Source organism: Emys orbicularis, chromosome 2 (assembly GCF_028017835.1).
Source record: "Emys orbicularis isolate rEmyOrb1 chromosome 2, rEmyOrb1.hap1, whole genome shotgun sequence".
Classification (NCBI taxonomy): Eukaryota; Metazoa; Chordata; order Testudines; family Emydidae; genus Emys; species Emys orbicularis.
Genome location: NC_088684.1, coordinates 97,615,490 through 97,637,992, shown reverse-complemented (window position 1 = coordinate 97,637,992; position 22,503 = coordinate 97,615,490). Strand labels below are relative to the sequence as shown.

General features: G+C 40.2%; 1 protein-coding gene across 2 annotated transcripts in view; it reads right to left on the bottom strand.

Moving 5' to 3' along the window:
- Nucleotides 1–22,503, bottom strand: part of DOK6 (docking protein 6) — a 424,139-nt gene that overhangs the window by 228,897 nt on the left and 172,739 nt on the right. For both annotated transcript variants that reach the window (XM_065399655.1, XM_065399656.1), the window contains exon 2: nucleotides 16,322–16,429. In XM_065399655.1, coding sequence (XP_065255727.1) covers nucleotides 16,322–16,429 — 108 coding nt within the window. The remainder of the gene's footprint in view (nucleotides 1–16,321; nucleotides 16,430–22,503) is intronic.

The window sequence follows — 22,503 nt, the reverse complement described above, 5'->3', positions numbered from 1 at the left end:
CCCTCTCTTCACTCCATTATCCAAGTCATTCATGAAAATATTGAATAGTACTGGATCCAGGACTGACCCCTGTGGGATCCTACTAGGTACCCTCCCAGTTTGACAGTGAACCACTGATAACTACTCTTTGAATATGGTCTTTCAACCACTTGGCCTGAAGAGAAAGGCTTGCAAGCACCTGCCTCCAGGCCCAACATAGGCGGCCTCCATCCTGGCGAGCTCACATAATGGGAAGGTGACTCAAGCGTCATGAATGGAAAAGGCGGATGAGAGAGAGACTAGCCTGAAATAAGTGAGAAAGAATAAACATACAAAATGTAGACAAGGTACAGTCAAGAAAGGTCACTACAAGGTCACTCACTCCAGTTGTGCACCCACCTTATAGTAATTTCATTTAGACCACTTTTCCCTAGTATCATCAGAGGAAATTGAAAAACACCAAACATTTTATTCTTAGACATGTCCTGTTTGAATAATTCTAAAAATATGTACTTCCTCATATCTGGAAGTAGGACAGGGAATGTTCTTGAGAGTCCATATACCTCACAGTATTTACATTGCACAGATTCTGGAAATTGCCTGGGTGGAAGGAAAGGTCTGAACTGACATGAATGGATTTCTATTTTCTAGCATGCCACTAGCTTCCTGTCACTACATTTCTATTAACAACAACAATAGAAGTAGAGGAAAAGGACTGCAAAATGTAACTGTTCATCCTTTTCTTTCTGAATAATGGCCCACATGCTACCATCTGCTGTGCAATACCAAGCACATAGTGATGTGAAGAAGGGACAGTCAATGGAATGACAAAGGGCAGCAGCTCTGCTGCATTCTTACTTGGGCCCCAGACACTACAGAAGTCACTCACTCCAGAAGGGACAACACTGCAGGAAATGGAAGGAGCAACTGCTAGATGTACAGTGATCCAAACAGAAAATTGCATAGTGCTTGAGTCAGCAGTAGCTCCCTTTACATGACTGAACCCTACTGACAACAAGTGGAAGTTGTGCTGGAGTTGCATAGCTTTGTGGCTCTAAAGGAGGCCATGCGGTGATTGAGACGCAAGGAGACCCAGGAAATGCAGAAGTCCGGGTTTACAGGGGGATGTGTGTCCCAGATCTGTGAGTATTTGTGGAAGCTGAACTCAACTGATATGGGACAGCAAATCCTGCCCTGCTAACCAGAACAATTAGGATGAAATGCATTTTCCTAGCTCCAGTGCAGCTTTTTATGGATAAGGGCACAGCATGTGGCCAAGCACAGATATGGAAGGCTGAAAAACAAGCTTGAACAGAAAAATATTTAAAAATCTGGATACTGCAAAAACTTTTAGAGGGGGAAGTGACAAAACTGAATGGAGAACAAGAGAACAGATAAGACAACACAGAATTAGATGAGGAAGGTTGAAGAGTATATCAACAAAGTAACTATGAAGGAAGAAGAACAGAATAGAGGAATGAGAGAAAATGTAAACGAAGACCAGAGCGTACTGACTGAGAACACAGTTCTTTTCACCCCTGAAGGTGGATTTCCCCCACGACAGGGCAGGCAGTAGTGCCAGTAACGCCATCCTCCAGGAGTTCTGCCAGGGAGACACATAGTGGCCTCTACCCTTGCTCCCCAGGGCATGCCTCCAGCCACTTGGCCTGAAGAGAAAGGCTTGCAAGCACCTGCCTCCAGGCCCAACATAGGCGGCCTCCATCCTGGCGAGCTCACATAATGGGAAGGTGACTCAAGCATCATGAATGGAAAAGGCGGATGAGAGAGAGACTAGCCTGAAATAAGTGAGAAAGAATAAACATACAAAATGTAGACAAGGTACAGTCAAGAAAGGTCACTACAAGAAAATGAAAATTTGACAGGAGAAAATATGCACAGCTCAGAAAATGAACATTCTATTATTTCTTATTACCTTTTGATTTTAAATTTGATCTTTTAAAACAACTGAAACATTCTGTAGATCAAAATTCATCAGTTATTTTTGAGAATGCAATCTTTATTATTTTAAATTTTGAACTGAGTGAAAAATAAATAAAAATCTTTCATTTATTCTTAGAATTTAAATAATTTTAAAAAACCTGGAAATTGTATTTATCATTTGAACCGTAAAACTGATTGACCTTCACCTTCAACAGAGCATCATTATCATCATCATTAAACTGACTCCTGGGAAATTCACCCTGCCGCACCCTGTCATCATAGGATGCAAAACCTGTCCAGCTACCAAACAAATCCATTCCAGAATTCTTTTGTCTTGTTTCCATGAAATCTAAATATTAAAAAAAGGCCAGCATTTGAGGGGGGGGGGGGGTTTGCTATATATTTCACAACATATATTATGTGCTCCACAGTCTCTACAAGTTGGGACTACCAAATCTGCTTGATCATTGCAAATTATTCATGTAGACTGGCATTCATTAGGTAATAAGGCAGAGCCCTCATCACAGCAAGTTATTTCACTTTGTCTCTTGAAGTACACTACTATAATGCTTCCAGAACTGAACAACTGCTGCGTAATCCGTAAAATCAGCCAGCCCACTGGGGTTACAGTGCTCCTGGTCAATCGTCAGCAGTTGTAAAATGGAGTTTAAAGCCTCATTGTGATCTCTCTTATTTTAATCACCAATTATTATTTTTATAGCTACTGGAAAAGAATTGCCTTTATACTTCAAAACAATACTTTGTGTCATGCAGACAAAGATTAATCAACTGTAATATAAAAAAACCCAACCTCCACGATTCCCCCCATATATTTTCCAAACTGTAGTATTCATTTTAATTCACAAATTGAATATCATAGAACAATCATCTTGGTGCATGATTAAAATATAAAAACCTCAGGGAGAATTGAAAGTTTGGAAATGTTTTAAATAAGGCATAATTTGGTTAAAAGAACCTTGCAATTTAGAATCCAAATTTAGATTTGAAAAATAAAGTAGTTTTGAGGATGTGGGGAAGAGGGAGTTTAAAACAAAACCAAATATGAATAGCAAACATCTCATTATCTTCATTCCAAATTTCAATAAAGATGTTTTCTAAAACGGATCAGTCCCCTGATGTGATGGGAACGCAAACACAATAGCATTGTGCTTTTGTCTGAGAAACAGAAATGGAGAACTGATCATTTTAGCATAATCATCCAAGCTGACAATAATACATGAACTTCATAAATGGTGAAATTATTTCACCTTTAATAATATATTTAGATTACTACAGTATGACAATACTGGTAGAGTATGCCAGTCAGCTTCCATCTTTCATCCATCATAATGCTCTCCAATAGTCCATTTGGGTCCAAACTTTTCATAATTGATCTGAATCCAAACGTGATTTTTTTTCCCCTGAAAGATGTGTGAAATTTCAGTTTGAGTAAAATCAAAAGTAAATATACTTTTCCAACTTTTAAATGTTGCCCCTGGTCTGCTAAAAATGACACCATTATCAGAACTCCAGATCTGTCACTAACAGCTGTTTATTAAGTTTGAAGTTACTTTAGAACAAATTGTGTCTAAAAATTCACTTGTGTATGTATAGCAGAATATTTTCATTAGGGTTTAACAACGTAATAGTTTTTGGAACTACTGAACTGCTAAATTCTGCTCCTTAAAATGACGTAAATCCAGACACACAGTTTCCTTCAGTAGGAGTAGGTGTTGAACTCTGCACAGATGAACTTGTGAAATCATGCAACGGTCAGAGCATAAGTCTGATTTACCCCATTTTAAATAAAGTGAGAATTTGCCCCAATGATTTTTAAAGTTTTTCATCAGACAAATTAAAATGAGACACATATGTGTATATTGTGTTGGACAGGCATGGCTTTAACTGACTCCTGCAAAATTCAGGTGTACAAAATTCAGGGCATAATTTGCAACCACAATTTAAGTCTCTGAGTCGGTCAAGGTAGACTACTGATCCTGCATGTAGTGTCACTGACTTCAAAAGGATGCTGTCTATGTGGAGCTCATTGAGGAATCAGGGCCTAGCATCTAGCACTGATGTGTCTCCTCAGACAAATAAATTAAGAGATTTGGGGCCTGATTCAGCAAATCACTTAAGCATGTATTTAACTATAAGCACAAATAGTTCTATGCACTTAAATTAATCATGCACATAAATCTTTGCAGGATTGGTGGCCTTATAAAATACATTGTGATAAATATAAATAAGTCTAACATTTTCAAACCATGTAGACAAGCCCTTAAGTGAACACTTAGTTGGTGGCAAGCTGGGGTGTAAATCAAGCCCTCATTAGCCTGCTGCACATTAAGTGTCCGTGTGAACCCTGCTGCCACACACTAAAAGTTTTTTTAGTGAAATTTGATCTACCCTCTTTGAAAGGAAAGTAAATTAAAGCGCACTATGGAACATTTAATGTGCAGCAGCAGAGTTCACAGGGACATTAAATGCACAGCAGGCCAGGGCAGGATAGATTTGCACCCCAGCTTGCTGCAAAGTAAGTGTTCTTGTAGACAAGCCCTAAGCAATATGAGAGATTTTGGCTATATCTAGTCTAACCACAGTGTGGACCATGATAATGTGAACAACGTACCTTTTAGTTCACACCAACAGTGTCCACTCAGGCCAGGAATAGAGTGCAACACATTGTTGTGCTCTGCAGTTCACACTCTGCAATGCAGTGACCTAGGCACTTAGGACCAGGTCTACACTACACAACATAGCTACCATCTCTGGGGGAGATGAATTAACTACGCTGCCAGGAAGCTCTCCTGTCGGCTTAGTAGCATCTTCACTAAAGTGCTACAGCAGTGCAGCTGCACCCCTGTAGCATTGTACATGAAGACAAGCCCTAGGAATCTTTTACTCTAAATGAAAAGGCAACCAATGTATGCATTTACAATCATTATAGTTGCTATGTACAATAAATTAATCATATTATATTACTTGTGGAATTCCCTATAGTATATACGAAAACTACAACAGTCAATTGGGTAAAAGATATAAAAGGTTTTTATATCAAGCATTTTACATTACAATATATGAAGCAGCACAAAGAAGTTAAAAATATTCTGCCTTTCAGAATTCTGTACTAATTTCATTTAGAAATTGCCTGAAAAAGAGGAGGATATTCTGTATTAGAAACCCAAAAGATACTGAGACATGGGGCTGCTGAGAAAGGAAGCACATGGTGGTTTGAGAAAAATGAATGAAAGACTCTGGAATGAAAGTACAACCCTTTGTCTGGGATTTCTGCATTTTTTTTAATTTGACATTTCTAGTATTTATTCTTCTAAAACTTCTTTTTATTGTTTCTATTGCATCTGCTTTCAAAATTAAATGAAATTTAGTAGCTGATTATATAAAAATTCTTTTAGCTTAATTGTCGTTGGGGATAAATTTGTTTAGACTATCTGTTATGACAATTATCTACAGCTACATTTTCAACCCTAATGCATTTTTAATAGCATTCTTCATCAGCCAGTGATTTGAATTTCAAATTTCCTTCTATGAAGTAGTAAAAATTAGAGACAGAATTTCTATAGCAATATTCATAATAAATTGTTCTTTTTTATTTACTCTAGAAGGACTCTCTTGCAGTAAACATACAAAATGCTTGAATGAGCCTTTTAATATGCATAAGGCTTGTTATATTTAGTCTCTCTTTACTACCACAGAGAGTGAAAGTGACAATAAACCTAAATGTCTTCCCCAGCATCATATTCAACCTTAATGTGTTTGGATGTGATGTTTGTACCTGTTTGCTATTAAGGACATTTCTTGTTCGCGTTCCCATTTGAGAAACCTATACTCATTCCATGATTCACCTAACAAAATGCAATGTAGCTTTAAAGGGGGTCATACATGCTTAAAAACAAAATTTCCTTACTAGTGTTACTGATAGTATGTTAGATGGTTAAGTTTGAAATAGTTCAAATTTACTTTTTCCTGTTTATGCTGTTCACTTCTCCTACTTGGATAATAACAGAGTAGTTAAATTCCTTTAATCTGTTATACACTTTAAAAAAACAAACAAACAAAAAACAACTCTATGGTAAAATAATGTTATGGTTGCAAAGTCAAGCATCCCAAAGCTAGGAAATACTAGAATTAAGGTTACCTCTGCAAGCTTTATTCATACCCTTGTGCATATGCATTATGATACAGTCTTTATTACTTGATCACAATCTATTTTTTTCCATAGGACCCCTGCCTTATTCCGTGCACATGATGGACAGGGCTCAGTGAATGAGCTATTATTCAATATTTATGCTCATTGTTCAATGTGTTGGACCATGCCTTTACTGCACACTATTTAAACCCTGCCCCAAAGAAAGAATTATTAATTTCTCCATGGGCTTTTCTATGCTGCTCATCAATATAGTATCTGAATGTTTCACAGTCAATCTTCATAACACATCTCTGTAAGGTGAAGGGTTGGTAATATCCCTATTTTACAGATAAGGAACAGAGGCAAAGAGAGACTGAGGTCAAAATTTGTCCATTAACTTGGATGCCTGATTTGAGACACATAGTACCTGACTTTTCAGCATACTTACCATTAGACAGTACTTTATATGTTCAAAGCAAAGATCCCATTGACTTTAGTTGCTCCGCACTCCAGCAAATTAGACCCTGTGGTCCCAAGTCAGGCACCCAGAAAACAAGTCACACATAATTAGTGATACCTGTGAAAAGTTTAGGTTAAAAATTGCTTGAATGGAACTTTGTGGCAGGGGCAGAGATAGGATCTAATTCTCCAGGGCAGTATTCAACTGCCTTAACTATGAGACAATCTTTTCTCTTCATGCAATAATTTCATTTCATTCACTACACATCCTTCAAATTGTGCAAAAAATGATTAAAGGGTCTTAAAGATAACAGCCTATTTAGTACAAAAGCCAACTAATCACGACTATGATTGTATTGCTCTCTTTTTTTTTTTTTAAAGAAATTCCTCTGACTATATAAAAATCAGATACAGTAGTTTGGCCACCTAGGCCATCTGACTTGTTATTATTGAGACTTAATTGTTTTATATGAAAGCACTTGGTGAGACAACTTTTCTTTTCTGTATACATTTTTTTTAATCTAACTGCCCTGTCTACCTTACAATTAATTCAAAACAACATCCCCAATCCTTCAAACAATTCCACACAAGAGTAGATAATGGGACTACACATGTGTATTCATGTGCAACATTCGGGGCTAAATTTGTAAGAGTTCAGTCAGGTCCCTACTCTTCAGTCAGCATGTTAGAATGGTGCTTTCTCAATTACACTGTAGAGGGGAGAAAACAATTGTATTGCTTTAATACACTCTTAGTTGAAGGGGATTTCATTGTGTTAGTTTATATTCTGCCCTTTGATGTACTGAAACTCTATTAATAGCTTTATTACTGCACAGTTCCAATTATATTTAGTAATTTGCTTTTTGGTACACAGAATGCCTGTTTTGAACAATGACATTATTCAGACAGCTGTATATTTAAAAGGGGCTGATAATTACTCTAAATTTTACGGTTTGGTGTGCAGAACACTCAGTATATTAAGTTATTCTGCAAACGATTACTCATTTAAATGAGGTTCACTTTAATCAGTTACCACTTCCAAGGCAGCTATCTCCTGCCTAATATATATTTTCATCTTCCCACAACCTCTAAATAAACTTAGTAAAGATGGTTTCTCATCTCACAGGTTAACTACAACATTTTCAAAACACAGGACTAAAGTGGGGGGGAAGAAGCAGGTGAGATTTTCAAGAGTGCTTAAGACCCATTTTCAATAATGACTTACGCCCAGATTTTTAAAAGCATTTAGGCATTGCAATGCTCAGCATTGCAACACCTAAGTGTCATTTCCAAAAATAAATTAGGCACTTAAGGCTAGATTTTTAAAAGGTCTTTAGGTGCCAAATCGCCACTGTAAACAAAATTCTGGTGCCTAAATACATTTGAGAATCTCCCTTTTAAACTCCTAAATCAGTTAGGGGTTGCAGCATTTAGCATGGCAATACCCAATACCTTTACAAATCTGGGCCTGAGTCACTACTGAAAAGAGTCAAATCCTAATGAGGAAAAATAAAAGGGTGCAAACTCTGGCAAATCAGTTGTGACAGTACAAGAAAGAATTTGAACAGCAAATAGCCAAGGACACAAAAACTAACAGCAAAAGTACATGAGCAGCAGGAACCCTGCCAAACAGTCATTGGAGCCACAGGCAAGAGAGGTGCTGAAGGAGCACTCAGGGAAAACAAGGTTGTTGCAGAGAAGCTAAATGAATTCTTTGTATTAGTCTTCATTATAGAAGATATGGGGAGATCCCCACACCTGAGTCAATATTTTTTAGGTGACAAATCTGAATAGCTGTCCCAGATTGAAGTATTAATAGAGGACAATTTGGAACAAATTGATAAATTAAACAGTAATAAGTCACCAGGACCAGATGGTATTCACCCAAGAGTTCTGAACTTAGGAACTCAAATATGAAGCTAGAATAATAGAATATCAGGGTTGGAAGGGACCTCAGCTAGTCCAACCCTCTGCTCAAACTAGGACCAATCCCCAGACAGATTTTTGCCCCAGATCCCTAAATGGCCCCCTTGAGAATTGAACTCACAACCCTAGGTTTAGGAGGCCAATGCTCAAACCACTGAACTATCTCTCCCCCACTCAACTCCTAACTGTGATATGTAACCTATCACTTAAATCAGTCTCTGTTCCAGGTGACTGAAGGGTAGTTAATGAAATGGCAATTTTTAAAAGAGACTCCAAAGGGGATCCTAGCAACTACAGGGTGGCAAGCCTAACTTCAGTTTCAGGGAAATTGGTAGAAACTATAGTAAAGATCAGAATGATCAGACACATAGATGAACATGGTATGTTGAGGAAGAGTCAATGTGGCTTTTGTAAAAGGAAATCATGCCTCACCAATATATTGGAATTCTTTGAAGGAGTCAACAAGCATGTGGAGAAGATTGATCCAGTTGATATAGTGTAGTTTCACTTTCAGAAAGCTTTTGAAAACCACTGTTTGACATTAGCTTAAGAGCCTTCTCACCAAATGCTCTTAAGCAAACAATGAGTCATTGGATAAGAGGGAAGGTCCTCTCATGGATCAGTGACTGCAGATAGGGAAAAGGGTCAGAATAAATGGTCATTTTTCACAATGGAAAGAGGTAAATAGTGGGGTATCCCAAGGATCTGTACAGAGAGCTGTGCTCTTCCACATATTCATACATGAACTGGAAAAAAGGTTGAACAGAGAAGTGGCAAAATTTGCAGATGATACAAAATTACTCAAGATGGGTAAGTCCAAAGCTGACTTGAAAAAGTTACAAAGTGATCACACAAAACTGGGTGACAAAATGGCAGATAGTATCAGAGGGGTAGCCGTGTTAGTCTGGATCTGTAAAAGCAGCAAAGAGTCCTGTGGCACCTTATAGACTAACAGACGTATTGGAGCATGAGCTTTCGTCGGTGAATACCCACTTGGTCGGATGCATGACGTCATAGGGTGCCACAGGACATTAGTCTATAAGGTGCCACAGGACTCTTTGCTGCTTTTACAAAATGGCAGATGAAATTCAATGCTGATAAATGCAAAGTAATTTACATTGGAAAACAGTTTCAACTACACATACAAAATGATAGAGTTTAAATTAGCTGTTAGCACTCAAGAAAGTCATCATGGAGTCATTGTGGATAGTCCTCTGCAGTGCAGTGACAGTCAAAAAAACGAACAATGTTATGAACTACTAGGAAAGGGACAGATAATAAAACAGAAAATACCATAATGCCATGATATAAACGTAATGTACTGAATACTGCATGCAGTTCTGGTTGCCCCATCTCAAAAAAGATACATTAGCATTAGAATAGGTGCAGAGGAGGTCAACAAAAATGATTAGCTTCCATTAGAGGAGAGATTCAAAGACTGGGACTGTTCAGCTTGGAAAAGAGACAACTGGGGGGGGGGGGTATGATAGAGGTCTATTAAATCATGAATAGTGTGGAGAAAGTGAATAGAGAAATGTTGTTTACCCCTTCACATAACCACAAGAACTAGGGGTCACCCAATGAAATTAATTGGCAGCAAATTTAAAATAAACATAACAAAGTACTTCTTCACATAATGCAGTCAATCTGTGGTTCTCGTTGCCACAAGCTATTGTGATGGCGAAAAGTATAACTGGGTTCAAAAAAGAATTAGATAAGTTCAGGGAAGATAGGCCCATCAATGACTGTTAGCCAAGGTGGTCAGGAATGCAATCCCATGCTCTGGGAGTCCATAAACCTCCAACTGTCAGAAGCTGGGCCTGGACGAGAGGAATGGATCATTCAAAATTGCCCTGTTCTGTTCATTCCCTCTGAAGCATCTGGCATGAGCCACTGTCAGAAGACAGGATACTGGGATAGATGGACCATTGATCTAATCCAGTATGGCCATTCTTATGTTCTTAGGCACTTTTGAAAACTTTACTCAGGAGCTGAAGTTTCCACAACCTTAGTAAACTTCAGAGGGATATTTTGAAAACCACAGATGCATCTGAGTAAGTCTATCAGACTAAGAATGAAAAGATTTATAAAAGTAATCATCATATTAATGGCTCTTTAGAGATATTTGTTTAGGAATTTCAAAAACAATCAACCACATTTTCAAAAAAAATATTTAGACAATTATCTTTCTATATTTGTGATGCTATTGTTTATGGTGGATCAGCATTACTGTAAGAAATCTCTCTTTGGATAGTGTCCAAAATAATTATTTTGGAGATGAAACTTTATGAAGTTTGGTCAAGATTTTCAAAACTGATTAGTGATTAGAAATTGAGACAACTTAAAGGGACTTAATCTTTAAAGGGAAGCTATTTAGTTCTCTTTGACAATTCACATTGACAGGTAAAGTGAAAAATGAACTTGACCAGATGGTATTATTTAGTTCATATTTCAACGTATGGGCTAACAGGATGGCAACTGTAACAAAACCAAACAAGTTAATGATTTGATGGATCCAGAGGTTTTAAGATAAGAAAACATGAGCACTATGCATTAAAACAGTTGAGGAAGACGTGTCTAGACTTCAAAATGAAAGAGAATTTTCAGGCTTGGATATGAGCCAAGGTTTTTAGGCAAGACTGACGCAATATAGAAAGAGCAAAACCGAGAATTTGCAATCCTTCTTTTGGTGGATATATGTTTAAGCAACTTCCCTCTGAAATTGCAGCGAACCATTGTTACTAATATTCATAATAATCAACAATAATAATAATAATTTCCCAAACTTTTGAGGTTCTAAATGAGGCAGATGTAACTGCTGATTGGCATCAAACATAAGCAACAATATAATAAAATACTGAAATATTCTGCAATATGCCAGTGAAAAGAAACTTGACTTGAATATGAATACATTCCAGATTATATGAATGAGATCAGTTATTTGGGAAGTATGTTTAGGGAAGATAGTTAAGTCCCAGGCAGACTGCGAAGAGCAACAAAAGGATCTCTCAAAACTAGGTGACTGGGCAACAAAATGGCAAATGAAATTCATGTTGATAAATGCAAACATTATCCCAACTATACATATAAAATGATGGGTTCTAAATTAGCTGTTAACACTCAAGAAAGAGATCTTGGAGTCATTATGGATAGTTCTCTGAAAACATCCACTCAATGTACAGCAGCAGTCAAAACAGCGAGCAGAATGTTGGGCATCATTAAGAATGAGATTGATAAGACAGAAAATATCATATTGACTATATAAATCCATGGTATGCCCACATCTTGAATACTGCATGCAGATGTGGTCATCCCATCTCAAAAAAGATATATTGGAATTGGAAAACATTCAGAAAAGGGCAACAAAAAATTATTAGGGGTATGGAACGGCTTCCATATGAGGAGAGATTAATCATACTGGGAGTTTTCTGCTTGGAAAAGAGATGACTAAGGGGGGATATGATTGAGGTCTATAAAATCATGACTGGTGTGGAGAAAGTAAATAAGGAAGTGTTATTTAATCCTTTTCATAACACAAGAACTAGGGGTCACCAAATGAAATTAATAGGCAGCAAGTTTAAAACAAACAAAAGGAAGTATTTCTTCATACAATGCAGAGTCAATCTGTGGAACTCTTTCCAGAGGATGCTGTGAAGGTCAAGACTACATTCATGGAGGATAGGTCCATTAATGGCTATTAGCAAGGATGGGCAGGGATGGTGTCTCTAGCCTCTGTTTGCCAGAAGCTGGAAATGAGCAACAGGGAATAGATCACTTGATGATTACCTGTTCTGTTCATTCCGTCTGGGGCACCTGACATTGGCCACTGTTGGAAGACAGGATACTGTGCTAGATGGACCTGTCCCAGTATGGCTGTTCTTATGTTCTAAAAAGGACGATGGACAGAAGGGAGGTAATTGTGCATATAGAAAGAGCCTAAAAATGGAGGCCTAAAATTCACATCTTATAACAAACAAACAAAAAATCACTCAATTTTCACAAATAAATGTTCAAATTACAATGTCATCTGAGGACAGTACCGATCATCAAGGGACGATTGTAAGAAAAATGCCTTAGGGAATTTAAATTTGTCAGGGAACCACTTGTTCTGAACTACTTCGATATTAACAAAGAGCCTAAAATCAGTGCAAGATCACCTGGACTGGGGACTGTTGTTGTCCAAGACAACAGTCCAGTGGCGAATAGATCCTAAGCACTGATTTAAACACAACAGAAGTATGCTCAGATTAAAAAAGAAATGCTGACAATGTTGTGCATTGTTGGGAGCTGTTTCATAAATATATTAATAGGAAGAAATCAGCTGAGGGAAGACATGCCATAAACCACTAAAAACCATATTAAAGAAACCACTGTTCTAAGTACCACCTAAAATTCAGAAAGTGATCAAGAAATTGCAAAAGCTTCCTTAACTGTGAAACATAGGCTTGGTAAGGAGCTCTTTATGCCAGTATGCTTTAAAGAACAACTATAAATAGTGACAGCAAGGAATTCCGGAAAAAGACACTGAAGTAAATATAATTCATGTGCTACCTGTTTTGAAAAAGTTTGGTAAAACCAGCTGAAAAAAATACAAAATGACCTGATTTTACAAGAGATTGAAAGATTAAACCTAGACAGATGACAGACAGGAAAAACAACCACCACCACCAGTTATCAAGCACAAAAGCATATTGGGACTAGAGATGAAATTTCTGCACAAAGGACATTGTGTCATAATACAATACAGCATGAGTTAAGAAATGCTAAGCATAATCAACAATGCACCTGTGGGTACTGAGAAATACAAGAACAGAGTCTGAAATGTCGCATTCTGGACAGTTGTGCATGCTGCCATCAAAGATAAGGTATCCATGGGTGAAATATGCACTCAATAAAGGAATCAGAATGCAAAATAACCTCTGAAATTACATGATATTCCCAATTGCCCTTGGTCTGCAGTTGGTGCAGATCTATTTGAATTAAATGGGAAAGATTGCCATTGAATAGCAGACCATTCTATTTTTTCTTGAAATTGAGTAGTTGCACAACATGCTGCATTTCATAATTTGTTCCCGCTGGGTTTCTAGATGAGTTAATAACAAATACTGACATTACATTTGTGAGATTCACTTTATCCTTTTTATATATACATTAGTTCAAGCACATCACCTCAAGCCCTTACTAAACAATCAAAATGAGTTAGCAGAAGTTTGTCCAAATAGCAAAAATTCAAAAGGATCCATATTTAGCATTGTTAGAATGCTACAGTGCAACTGACAATACTTTATTAAAATCTCAAGTGTAGAGACAAAGAAAAAAACCTTATGGTTAACATCTTAATTCTTGAGCCAAAGACAATCAATTGTGTATTGGCTATAAAAGAATTATGTGCCAAGAAACTAGAACCGAAGAAATACCAAAACAAGAATACAGCACCTAGCAAATGGGATCCTGGTCTAACGAGGACTTCTGCACACTATGGCAATACAAATAATAAATAAGAATACTAACTAAACAATTATCACAACTGCAGAGAGAGCGATAAACTCCAACAGAAAATGACTGGTAATCTGTAAAAGTAATATCTATACCAGTCACACCAAGATGACACATCAAAACCATTCCGAGGGGTCAGTCTGACACAAGGAACAGAAGATGTCTAAACAAATCCAAGAAAGAAAGAAACCAAGTTGTCCCACTTGACTACTTGCCATTGAGCTCTTCTTAATGAGCTGCTAGTGCCTCATGGAAGCTTTCTGAAATGTTGTTGTGGATGAGAAGTAAACTCTCTAACTCCTGACTGCTTGTGCTGTGTAATGATTTCATGACAATTTTTACAAAGTGGGGATGTCACCCTGGTGACCTGATTAAATTTTTCCTTAGATAATTATATTCCACGTGCCTAAAATTCCACCACTCATGGAAACAGGACAAGGTATTATTCTCCACATCCTGTCCTACAGGACTATACTATTTTGATGCACTGTTAAGTAGTTGCCCGATTAGATAATTGTTACTTCTATAAAATATATGGCTGAAAAATCAGCTTGAAAAGTGCTTTTGGAGCCTTTTGGATGAAAGGTACTATCTAAATATTAGTCATTTGTATCTGTTTTTTAAAATCCTATCCTGCTTTCTTCATTAATAAGACATTTTCAAGTAAAAGAGATCTTTGCTTCTGAAGAGTTTGTTTACTCCTACTCCTTATTTCCCTATCTGGAAATGTAATTTTATTGTGACATCACAACTGTTTTCTATGCAAGTCATTCTTGATGTCAGTTGTGAGCCATTTGTGGATATTTGATGGAAATAAATGGAATATAAAGTACATAAAGGGATATAGAGGAATCACGTTAGTGCAGTAAAATGAACAAAAGTGGACATAATTGTCTCTGATTAATGAAGGGCTAGCAATGTCATTTTTAGATATCAAAAACTACAATGTTACTTAAAGAAAATTTAAATAGGCAATAATAGCAGCCCAGGTGTATGCCCTACGTCTCCAATTCAAACTGTCCCACTTGCATTTTAAAGAGGAGGAGGACTATTTTTGCCTGGTGGGGACTTGGTACATCTAAGAATGAGAATACTAGAGCAGTGACTTGCACCGGGCAATGTGCAAATTCCTTACACAGCTCTGATCCTAACCCACAGCATCATTGTTATACGAGTGTTGGGCCTCTCATTAACAGAGACTTCAACTAATGCCAAATTATTTGTGTGTTGGGGGGAGGAGGAGGGGATGGTGAACAAATATCCACCAGGAAATAGTAGGTGACCCACCTGATCTGTTTCCCTTGTGACAGGTGCCAAAAGGTGGACCCAGTTCATCAGAACTGAAATGTGAATTTGTCCTCCTGTGATGGAAAGCACAAGACTGGGATCTCAGGAGATCTGGATTTTTACTCCTGAGTCCTTCATGGTCTCACTGTACAACCTTGGGTAAGTCGCCTCTGTGCTTCAGTTTGACCAACTGTGAGCTAATGAGGTAATGTCTAACTGTGAGGTAATATCTAATTTATAAAGCTGTTGTGAGGCTAAATCCAAATGTTTATCCTGCCCTTTGAGATCCCTGGATGGAAGATGGTTATAGAAATGTGGATTAGTCTAGACAGTATTTGGTCCTGCCATGAGGGCAGGGTACTGGACTTGATGACCTCTCGAGGTCCCTTCCAGCCCTAGAATCTATGAATCTATGAATGCAAAGTATTATGTAATTTTATTATGACATCACTTCTGCATCAGTTGGCGAGTTAATGACAATATTTGGAGTGAAAGGAAAGGAAAGCCCTTTCTCAAATATCTTGGGTTCCTCCACAGAACTGATTGTGACAAATAGAGAGCAATAAGGAGCTCATCCAATCAAGACTGCCAACTTAGTAATAATGCTGATTTTTTCTCAAAAAAAAACCCCAGAAAAATCCCCACTGTGACATACCCTGTAAACCTTGCAATCTTCTATGAAAATTATGTTTAATATTCCAACAGTGTTGATCTCACTAGAACTTACAACTGGTACATTTAGCATCTTCTGAAATTGGTTTGATGTTTAATTTATAATTGTTGAATATTTGACATAAACACCCTTGTACAAAACTTTAATAAATTCAGTGTCATTTTTTCAAGGCAAACATTAATGTAGAGATCAGATACTTATATCAAAGAGAATAAACTTATTTTGCCTATCTGGACAGAAACATAAAGGCCTGATTCTTCAACACTGACATCAATAGGAATTTTACCATTGACTTCAGTGATCTCAGGATCACACCATTCAGCTTGGTCATGCTATCTTCTTCCAGAGTTTACATATCAGAAGCACCTTATGCCCAAGTAGATGTGCATTTGTGGGAAGGCATGACCTACCTTATGAAAATTTCTGAAATACGCCGCTTTTTCATCTGGAAATTTTTCTAGCCTTCTGGGTCCTTTACTAGAAGCCTTCTTGAAAACCAACCAGCATCGCCTGAAAATCTGCAAGCAAAATGAAGGAACTTTATTATTCTCTCTTTTTTATATAAGCTCATTAACATTAGAGTCTTAAATTATATGGTTCAGCTGATGCATGGGAAGAAATTCCCATAAAACAGCCCTCAGTTTAAAGACATTAAGAGTACCCTTACTGGGTCAGACAACTGGTCTATCTAGCCCCAGCATCCTGTCTTCTGACAGTGGCTCGTGCCAGATGCTTCAGAGGGAATGAACAGAACAGGGCAATTTTGAGTGATCCATCTCCTCTCGTCCAGGTCCAGCTTCTGACAGTTGGAGGTTTATGGACTCCCAGAGCATGAGATTGCATTGCTGACAACCTTGGCTAACAGTCATTGATGGGCCTATCTTCCCTGAACTTATCTAATTCTTTTTTGAACCCAGTTATACTTTTTGCCATCACAATAGCTTGTGGCAACAAGAACCACAGATTGACTGCATTATGTGAAGAAGTACTTTGTTATGTTTATTTTAAATTTGCTGCCAATTAATTTCATTGGGTGACCCCTAGTTCTTGTGGTTATGTTCTCCACACCATTCATGATTTAATATACCTCTATCATATCCCCCCTCAGTTGTCTCTTTTCCAAGCTGAACAGTCCCAGTCTTTGAATCTCTCCTCTAATGGAAGCTAATCATTTTTATTGACCTCCTCTGCACCTATTCTAATGCTAATGTATCTTTTTTGAGATGGGGCAACCAGAACTGCACACAGTATTTAGTACAATGCATATATACGTGGCATGATGGTATTATTCTGACCCTTTCTCCTATCTCCAGTTATTGATCCATGAGAGGACTTTCCCTCTTATCCCATGACTACTTACTTTGATTAAGAGCCTATGGTGAGGAACCTCATCAAAGACTTTCTGAAAGTACAATACATTATATCAACTGGATCACCCTTTCCCGCATTTGTGTTGACTCCCTCAAAGAATTCCAATAGGGAGGCATGATTTCCTTTTACAAAAGCCACATTGACTCTTCCTCAACATACCATGTTCATCTATGTGTCTGATCATTCTGATCTTTACTATAGTTTCTACAATTTTGCCTGGTACTGAAATTAGGCTTACAGGCCTGTAATTGCTAGGATTGCCTTGGCGCCTTTTATAAAAATTGGTGTTGCATTAAATACCCTCCAGTCATCTGTAACAGAGACTGATTTAAGCAATAGGTTACAAACCACAGTTAGTAGTTCTGCAGTTTCATATTTGAGTTTCTTCAGAACTCTGGGTAAATACAGTCCGGTCCTGGTGTCTTATTGCTATTTAATTTATCAATCTGTTCCAAATTGTCCTCTATTAATATTCAATCTGGGACAGTTATTCAGATTTGTCACCTAAAAAGAGTGGCTCAGCTGTGGGGCTCTCTCCAAAATCCTTTGGAACGAAGACTGATGCAAAGAATTCATTTAGCTTCTCTGCAATTACCTTGTTTTCCTTGAGTGCTCCTTTAGCACCCTAATTGTCCAGTGGCCCAACTGACTGTTTGGCACGATGTGCTTCTGATGTACTTAAAAAAATTGCTGTTAGAATTTGGAGATCAAGTAGATAAGGACATAGACACTTTCTTAGCCTGTGTTACTATACTGTTACACTTAACTTGTCAGAGTTTATGCTCCTTTCCATTTTCCTCACTAAGGCCTGGTCTACACTATGAGTTTAGATCGAATTTAGCAGCGTTAAATCAAATTAACCCTGCACCCGTCCACACAACGAAGCCATTTACTTCGACATAAAGGGCTCTTAAAATCGATTTCTGTACTCCTCTCCGACGAGGGGAGTAGCGCTTAAATCGACATTGCTGGTTCGATTTTAGGGTTAGTGTGGACGAAATTTGACGGTATTGACCTCCGGGAGCTATCCACAGTGCAACATTGTGACCGCTCTGGACAGCGATCTGAACTTGGATGCACTGGCCAGGTAGACAGGAAAAGCCCCGCGAACTTTTGAATTTCATTTCCTGTTTGCCCAGCATGGAGAGCACAGGTGACCACTCAGAGCTCATCAGCACAGGTAACCATGCAGTCCGAGAATCGAAAAAGAGCACCAGCATGGACCGTACGGGAGGTACTGGATCTGATCGCTATATGGGGAGAGGATTCTGTGCTAGCAGAACTACGTTCCAAAAGACGAAATGACAACACATTTGAAAAAATCTCCAAGGGCATGATGGAGAGAGGCCACAATAGGGACTCATATCAGTGCTGCGTGAAAGTTAAGGAGCTCAGACAAGCCTATGAGAAAACAAAGGAGGCAAACGGTCACTCCGCGTCAGAGCCACAGACATGCCTCTTCTACGCTGAGCTGCATGCAATTCTAGGGGGGGCCGCCACCACTACCCCACCCCTGACCATGGATTCCGAGGAGGGGGTACTCTCAGCCATGCCTGAGGATTCTGCGGACAGGGAAGATGAGGAGGAGGAGGAGGAGGAGGACGAGCTTGCAGAGAGCACACAGCACTCCATTCGCCCCAACAGCCAGGATCTTTTTCTCAGCCTGACTGAAGTACCCTCCAACTCTTCCAAAGCATTATCCGAGACCATGAAGCCATGGAAGGGAACTCTGGTGAGTGTACCTTTGTAAATATAAAACATGGTTTAAAAGCAAGTGTTTTTTAATGATTAATTTGCCCTGAGGACTTGGGATGCATTCGCGGCCAGTACAGCTACTGGAAAAGTCTGTTAACGTGTCTGGGGATGGAGCGGAAATCCTCCAGGGACATCTCCATGAGGCTCTCCTGGAGGTACTCCAAAAGCCTTTCCATAAGGTTTCTGGGCAGTGCAGCCTTATTCCGTCCTCCATGGTAGGACACTTGACCACGCCATGCTAGTAGCAAGTAATCTGGTATCATTGCATGACAAAGCCTGGCAGCGTATGGTCCCGGTGTTTGCTGGCATTCAAGTAACATCCGTTCTTTATCTCGCTGTGTTATCCTCAGGAGAGTTATCCTCAGGAGAGTTCATGGTAACCTGGTTGAAATACGGGAATTTAATTAAGGGGACAGAGGTGGCCGTTCCTACTGGGCTGTTTGCCTGTGGCTGAAAAGAAATCCTTCCCTGCAGTTAGCCAAGCGGTGGGGGGGGAGGGGCATTGGCGCTGAGCTTTTCGCATTTGGCTAGCAGGGATCTTCCCTGATGCCAGCCACGCGGTGGGGGGAGGGGTACAGCGATCATCCCAGATAATTCCTGGCGGGTGGGGGGGCAGGGGGTTAGTTTGGTTTCTGCAGGGATCTTCCCTGATACCAGCCCTGCGGTGGGGGGAGGGGTAAAGCGATCATCCCAGAGAATTGGATGGGTGGTGGGGGGGTTATTTTGGTTTCTGCTGCTGCACGTTAACAGGAAAACCGCAGCACTCACCGGGCTTTGCTTGGTATGGGAAAGGAGGGCGCTGCTTTTATGAAGGTTGCAGAAGCGGAAAGACAATGGCTTACCATGGCTGCATGCAAGCCGAATTCTGTTGCCCGGACCTGCGTCTGTGATCTCTAACACCAAAGCCACAGGCACTCAATATAAGATGCAAAATGCAACCTTGTACCGAAATCACATGTGCTATGCAATGTGAATAGTGTTGTTCACCGTGAAAGAGTATAAGCATTGTTCTGTAAAATGTATCTTTTTAAATACTTCTCTCCCTTTTTTCCCTCCCTCCCGCAGCTGCAAATTTTTCAAGCCTCCCTCCTCCATCCCGAAGGCTATCTCAGATAAGGCGGCGAAAAAAACGCACATGAGACTAAATGTTCTCAGAAATCATGCAGTCGACCCGCGATGAAAGAGCTATCTGAATGAGTGGAAGGACACGGTATCAAAGTACAGGAAAGATGCCAGTGAACGTGAGGACAGGAGGGATGAATGTGAGGACAGGAGGGACGGACGTAAAGAGAGGAGGGACGCTCGAGATGAGAGGTGGCAGCAGGAAGATCAGAGGAGGCAGGATGCAACGCTGGGGCTGCTGCGTGAGCAAACGGACATGCTCCGGCGTCTGGTGGAGCTTCAGGAATGGCAACAGGATCACAGAGTGCCGCTGCAGCCCCTGTATAACCACCATTCCCCCTCCCCACGTTCCATAGCCTCCTCACCCAGACGTATAAAAACATGGGGGGGAGGCTCCGTGCACCCTGCCACTCCACCCCAGTGGACAGCCCAAGCAAAAGGCTGTCATTATTTTGAACTTTTGAAGTGGCCTTTTCCTTCCCTCCTCCCCTCCTCCCAAACCCCACCCAGGCTACCTTGTCAGTTCTCTCCCTCTTTTTATAATCAATTAATAAATAATACCTGATTTTTAAACGATAGTGACTTTATTTCCTTTGAAAGCAAGCTGTGATCGAAGGGGGAGGGTGGGTTGCTTACAGGGAATGAGTCAATCAAGGGGATGGGTTTTCATCAAGGAGAAACAAACAGAACTTTCACACCGTAGCCTGGCCAGTCATGAAACTGGTTTTCAAAGCTTCTCTGATGCATAGCACTTCCTGGTGTGCTCTTATAATTGCCCTGGTGTCTGACTGCGCGTAATGAGCAGCCAGGCGATTTGCCTCAACCTCCCACCCCGCCATAAAGGTCTCCCCCTTATTCTCACAGAGATTGTGGAGCACACAGCAAGCAGAAATAACAATGGGAATATTGGTTTGGCTGAGGTCTGAGCGAGTCAGTAATGTGCGCCAGTGACCCTTTAAACGTCCAAAAGCACATTCTACCACCATTCTGCACTTGCTCAGCCTGTAGTTGAACAGCTCCTGACTCCTGTCCAGGCTGCCTGTGTATGGCTTCATGAGCCATGGCATTAAGGTGTAGGCTGGGTCCCCAAGGATAACTATAGGCATTTCAACATCCCCAACGATTATTTTCTGGTCTGGGAAGTAAATCCCTTGCTGCAGTCATTTAAACAGATTAGTGTTCCTGAAGACGCGAGTGTCATGAACCCTTCCCGGCCAGCCCACGTTGATGTTGGTGAAATGTCCCTTGTGATCCACCAGTGCTTGCAGCACCATTGAAAAGTACCCCTTGCGGTTTACGTACTGGCTGCCCTGGTGCTCCGGTGCCAAGATAGGGATATGGGTTCCATCTATCGCCCCACCACAGTTAGGGAATCCCACTGCAGCAAAGCCATCTACTATGACCTGCACATTTCCCAGAGTCACTACCTTTGGTAGCAGCAGCTCAGTGATTGCGTTGGCTACTTGCATCACAGCAGCCCCCACAGTAGATTTGCCCACTCCAAACTGATTCCCGACTGACCGGTAGCTGTCTGGCGTTGCAAGCTTCCACAGGGCTATCGCCACTCGCTTCTCAATTGAGAGGGCTGCTCTCATCTTGGTATTCTGGCGCTTCAGAGCAGGGGACAGCAAGTCACAAAGTTCCATGAAAGTGCCCTTACGCGTGCGAAAGTTACGCAGCCACTGGGAATCGTCCCAGACCTGCAACACTATGCAGTCCCACCAGTCTGTGCTTGTTTCCTGGGCCCATAATCGGTGTTCCACGGCTATAACCTGCCCCATTAACAGCATGATCTCCAAAGCGCCGGGGCCCACAGTTTGAGAGAATTCTGTGTCCATATCCTCATCACTCTTGTCGCCGCGCTGCCGTAGCCGCCTCCTCTCTGCCTGGTTTATCAGGGCTTGGTTCAGTATAAACTGCACGATAATGCGCGAGGTGTTTACAATGTTCATGACTGCTGTCTTGAGCTGAGCGGGCTCCATGCTTGCCGTGGTATGGCATCTGCACAATTCACCCAGGAAAAAAGGCACGAAACGGTTGTCTGCCGTTGCTTTCACGGAGGGAGGGGTGAGGCTGTACCCAGAACCACCAGCGACAATGTTTTTTTGCCCCATCAGGCATTGGGATCTCAACCCAGAATTCCAATGGGTGGGGGAGACTGCGGGAACTATGGGATAGCTATGGGATAGCTACCCACAGTGCAACGCTCCAGAAGTCAACGCTAGCCTCGGTACATGGACACACACCGCTGAATTAATGTGCTTAGTGTGGCTGCATGCATTCGACTTTATACTATCGGTTGCCAAAAATTGAATTCTGTAAATTCGGAGTAATCCCGTAGTGT